The 5,736-nt window shown below is 37.6% G+C and overlaps 1 protein-coding gene across 1 annotated transcript in view; it reads left to right on the plus strand.

The window, feature by feature from the left end:
* The window catches only part of CPLANE1 (ciliogenesis and planar polarity effector 1), a 160,689-nt gene that overhangs the window by 23,205 nt on the left and 131,748 nt on the right, over positions 1–5,736 (plus strand). Inside the window, exons 13-15 of the mRNA XM_037745599.1 lie at positions 674–882; positions 1,076–1,156; positions 3,718–3,882. Of these exons, the coding sequence (XP_037601527.1) occupies positions 674–882; positions 1,076–1,156; positions 3,718–3,882 (455 nt within the window). The remainder of the gene's footprint in view (positions 1–673; positions 883–1,075; positions 1,157–3,717; positions 3,883–5,736) is intronic.

Here is a 5,736-nt window from a genome sequence, read left to right on the forward strand (position 1 = left end):
AAAAAAAAAAAAAAAAAAAAAAATTAGCCAGGCCTGTTGGCATGTGCCTGTAATCCCAGCTACTCAGGAGGCTGAGGTGAGGATTGCTTGAGCCCAGGAGGCAGAGTTTGAGCAAATATCACACCACTGCACTCCAGCATGGGCGACAGAAAGAGACCCTTTCTGAAAAAGAAAAACACCAAAAACAGTGTGGTATACCTGTGGTCCCAGTTGCCTGAGAGGCTGAGATGGGCGATTGCTTGATTCCAGCAGGTTGGGGCTACAATAAGCTGTGATGGAGCCATTGCAATTCAGTCTGGGTGACAGAGCAAGACCTTGTCTCCCAGGCTGGAGTGTAGTGGCACATACCTGTAATCTCACCTGCTCGGGAGGCTGAGGTAGGGCGATTGCTCGGGCCCAGGAGTTTGAGATCAGTCTGGGCAACATAGCGAGACCCCATATCTTAAACAGAAAGATTGCAGGTGCTTAAAACATTTATGAAGATTTTATCTATATTAGACATTTTTTGATCATTTGATTTTGCACTATATTTAAATCTGATTAGTTTGTATGTATGTTATTATGTTGGTGAAGAATACAGGCCAAAAAAAAAAAAAAAGGGCTAAAAAGGAGGCTAAACTCATCATTATTAGTCTGAAATTTGCTTTTGATAATTACCTGATTTTATGTGCAGATTGATTGTTCTCTGGAGAGTATTGTACAAAAAAACTTTATGGTATCAAGCACAATTAAATCGAAGAGTTCCTGAAGGTGATAGTCAGTTAACTGAAAAGTTGACACATGAAGCATCTACTGTCAAGTCCCTGTTATGTCATTTGCAGGCAAACCTACAGACTACTGGAGATCACTTGAACCAAACCTTAGAACTTAAATCTATTGATGGTCAGTATCTTACGAACATTTTCTAGCTCTATGAAAAATGATATAGTTAATCAGACTTTGAATTTCGAATTGGTTGTAATGATTTGTTTTTCAAAATAATTTCTGGCTGAGCTCCATTAACTGAATTTTAAAACAAAGTAAATTTTTATGAAGTAATATAATTATGACTAATTGTTGGTTAAAAACTTTGTAGGGGAAGAGTGTTTCTTATTAGGATCATATGAAAAGTCTGTTCAGCTGTGGAAAGACGCTCTACAAGAAATCCAAGAGAAAGGTAGGAGAGTTTAAAAAAAATACATGCCATAATATTAGCAGTACAGCTTTTAGCTTGGTGTAGACCTTAAAAATAATTCTAAATTCCAGATTGCTTGTGATATCCTAATGCCAAATAGAATACATGTTTAGGCAACTTGCTACTCATGAATACTTATCTAAAATTATTCTTAACCTTGGAATTGGTAACACTAAGAATCTTTTCAGTGATCTATAGGTAAGTCTTCTGTCCTTTCTTTGATTTGTGATAAAATCTATGGTTGATTGTTGATAGGAAAAATGAGATTTAGATTTTACATAAAATAATGTGGACTTTTTTTTTTTTTGTAATTTAGACTGCAAGTGTCTAAATGGGAAACTATAGGTCATATATTTCACCACCTTCTTACAGATTTACAGAAACATGGAGCAAGGGCTTTTTGCCTTTAAGTAATTTAACTTTAAGAATTGTATGTCAGTTAACCGTATCGTTGCATTAAGTAGGGGCTTCATGGAGTTTTTGATAAGGATATAGGGATGTGGATGTTAGAAACTAGTTACAGCTTTTATGATATAGGACTGAGGATATGGCTGAGATGACAGAGGTTCTCAGCTGGTGACCCTGGAACTAGCCTTGACTGCAACTCTTACATGGTCAGATTTGGCCCATTATTAAATTTATTTTCTGACTGCTGTGGCTTTGTATGTTTCATTCACTCATCTACTTAACCAGTATTTGTTGAGTGCCTGCTATGTGCCCAGCACTCTGTTAGGCACTAATGATAACTGAAATAAACAACTTTACCCTCCAGTTGCCCACAGTCACTTTTCTCATTATGTTTTATGGTAGGTGTTTAGGGAACACAGAAGAGTACCTCAATAAAATCAGGCTGGAGTGCAAGCATCAGTCTGAGGAAGGCCTCTTGGAGTTGACATTTAAAATTGAGTAGAGATTGGCCAATTAAAGTCATGGGAATGGTTTAACAGAGGATATAGCATTCCAAAACCAAAAAGGCCTGGCAATTTGGTAAACTTCAAGTAGTTTAGTAGGACTAGTTATGTGATATGTGTATTATATATGATATTGGTGATAGGATGATAAGAGCTAAGTCGAGAGGTAGATGGACAACAGATGATGAAGGAGGGTCTTGTATGGAGTGCTAAGAAATTAAGATTTTATCTTGAAGACAGTGGGATTGGTTAGGACACTTTAGATAGGAAAAGGACTTATAGAAATAAGGATAGGCTGTTTAGAAAGATCACTTTGGTATAGTTGTGGAAGGTCAATTGCAGGACTATTATGTAGGGATGTGGGTTTTACTTGGAAGCAAGAAAGTCACTCAGACGAGGAGGCTTGAAACCAAAGCAATGTCAAGGGTAATGGAGAACAGAGGTCACATTTGACAGTTATTTAATAGGCTTAACTAGTCTACTTCTGATTGAGTAGATTTGGAGAAAGAAAGCTAGGGTAGTTCTCTGACTTGGGGATTGTCCATCTGGATGAAGAAGAACAGCATTCACTGAAATGTGAAGTTCTGGATGTAGAAAAGTTTTCATAATGAGCTCCATTGTGGACATTTTGTTTAATTTCATTCAACTACATCTATTAGGAATGGCTTCTATTAGTGGAGACTGAAAGTAGCAGTGGCTTCAACAGAGAAAGAGTGGCTTTCCTTTGTGAAAGGAGAGCAGAAGTTGCAGTTTGGGGCTGATGTGGTGTTTCCACTGTATCACCAACGCCCCAGGCTCCTTTAGTTTTTCTACTGCATCACCTTTAGTGCATTGCCTCCAGTCTTAAGGCCATTACAGAGGCTAAGATGGTTCCTAGACCTTCAGCTATCACATCCATATTCTAAGCAGCTAATAGGACAAAGGTTGGAAGAGCTTGAAAGGTTGCATTTCCTAGCTTTCTGATGTACCTTCTTTAAGCAGCTTTTCTGGAAATTGTGTACAATATTATCTCTTGAGTTGGAACATAGTCACATTTTTACATGGCCACATGTGTGAGAAATTGTGATCTTGGTGCATTATAACCTTAAACAAAAATTGGAATTATTTTACTCAGAAAGAATAGATAAGAGGTAGGAGACCAACAGTTTCAGTCTTCTGATATGTAAAGGCAGTTGTCAGGGGCTCCTATCTTATTGGATAACTGTTTCTTTTTCAGGAAGTCTTTTTGGCCATCTCTTTGATATACACTCAAGCCTGGGCAACAAGAGCGAGTTTTTGTGGCATGTTCCCTTCTGTTTCATACTGTGTATACTTGAGATAGAAGTTATCAGTAGACCTTAATGCTAAGTTGATAAGAATTTACAGCTCTCTTTAGATAAAATCTAAGTCATCCTAGGGCCTGATATAAGAAAATAAATTGTTTAGAATTTAAAATGAAAAAGAGCAAAGTATGATTCACCTGTTAAAAAAAAACCTTATATTGAAGTGTGAAACAGATATAGAAAAGTTTACATATAATGAGTGGACAACTTGATGAATTTTCACAAACTATACACTCCTGTCAATTGAACACTACACCAAGAGCATTCCCTTGCTTACATACTTTTAAGGTAAGCTTAATTCTTGTTTCAGGAGGAAGAAGGACGTATTTTCTTCAGATACGCTATTATCTTTCCCTCTTATACTGCCACCTCTATAGTTATAATTTAAATGATGCTCAAGGATTGTGTGATCACTTAGCAAGAGAAATCCTGAGATGGTCCCAACTACCCGTAAAAGAAAATAAAGAATTTTCAGGTATGCTTTTTTTTTCTTTTAAAAAAGAGTCAGGGTCTCCGTACGTTGCCAGGCTGGCTTCAAACCCCTGAGCTCAAGTAATCCTTCCACCTTAGCCTCCTCAAGTAGCTAGATCTACAGATTTCAGTATAATTTACTTGTTAGTTTGTATTTATAGGTTACAGACGTCAAATTGCTTATACATAAGAGCTGGTTGTTCTACCTCTCTAACGACTAACTGTATTATGTTGGATTTTGGACTCTCAGCTTCCCAATAGCAGGAACTATGTTGGGGTTTTTTGTTTGTATGTTTTTAAATCTTAGAATGCCCAGGATTTAGCAGTATAGTAATTGCCTGCTGAGCTGATAGTATAATTGGTTTCTTAGAACCATATTTATTAGACGTAATATTAGGTACCCAAGTGTTTTTCCTTAGTATGTTAACTATTGCTTACAGTGGTTTAGTGAAATCATAAAAATCTTTTTCTGAGATATTTTGAGTCTTTTAAAATATCTATTTAAGAGATTGGAGAGTATCTGGATTGACTTTTTCAAAGAGGTATATTTAAATTAGGCAATAACCAGAGGGGGGAAAATATCTGAATGAACATGTAATATATTTATAATGATTATAGAGTAGTAGACTGCTAGATGTATACTGTATATATGAATGTATCTGAGAGACCCAGTGTATCTGGAATATCTAAGTAGAGTTGATGCTAATTTGATTCTTGAGGGTTTTTTCTTTTTTGAGATGGAGTTTTGCTCTCGTTGCCCAGGCTGGAGTGCAATGGCTTGATCTCAGCTTGCTGCAATCTCTGCCTTCCAGGTTCAAGCAATTCTCCTGGTTTTGAACTCCTGACTTCAAGTGATCTGCCTGCCTTGGCCTCCCAAAGTGCTGGGATTACAAGCATGAGCCACCATGCCTGGTCTTTACTTTTTTAGATATGGTTTTATTCTGTTGGCGAGGCTGGAGTGCGGTTGAGTGATCTTGGCTCACCTGACCTCTGCCTCCTGGGTTCAAGCCATCCTGCTGTCTCAGCCTCCCAAGTAGCTGGGACTACAGGTGTGTGCCACCATGCCTGGCTAATTTTCATATTTTTTGTAGAGATGGGATCTTACCATGTTGCCCAGGCTGATCTTGAGCTCCTGGGCTCAAGCAGTCTGTCCACCTCGTCTTCCCAAAGTGTTGGGATTACAGGAGTGAGCCACTGTGCCTGGTTTACTTTGTGATTTTTATCTTTTAAAATTTTTGTGTTCATTAAGGATGTAATACATGTTCATTGTAGGCAATTTTGAAAATATGGACCGTGGTTCATGCCTGTAATCCCAGTACTTTGGGAGGCCGAGGCAGGCAGATCACGATGTCAGGAGTTTGAGACCAGACTGGCCAATATAGTGAAACCTGGTCTCCACTAAAAATACAAAAAATTAGCTGGGTGTGATGGTGGGTCCTGTAATCCCAGCTACTTGGGAGGTTGAGGCAGGAGAATTGCTTGAACCTGGGAGGCGGAGGTTGCAGTGAGCTGAGATTGTGACATTGCACTCTATCCTGGGCTGGACTCCATTTCAAAAAAAAAAAGAAAGAAAATATGGAAAGGTAGAGAGGAAACAAAATCACTTATAAGTTTTTTTTTTGTCTAAGGCCTTTTGACACATGTATATATGTATGTTACCACAGCTGGATAATCTCTTTAAATTTAATATTATGATGAATATTTTCCAGTGCCAGTAAACTTTAAAAAAAATCTATTGAGACTGTTCCCCATTATTGTAAATTTTGGTTGTTGCCATGTGTTTACTATTTTAAATAATGCTGCAGTGTACCTAAATATTTGTGAGCATTACTAATAATTTTTTTTTTTTTTTTTTTTT

The sequence above is a fragment of the Cebus imitator genome, unplaced genomic scaffold, assembly GCF_001604975.1.
Source record: "Cebus imitator isolate Cc_AM_T3 unplaced genomic scaffold, Cebus_imitator-1.0 Scaffold205, whole genome shotgun sequence".
NCBI lineage: Eukaryota > Metazoa > Chordata > Mammalia > Primates > Cebidae > Cebus > Cebus imitator.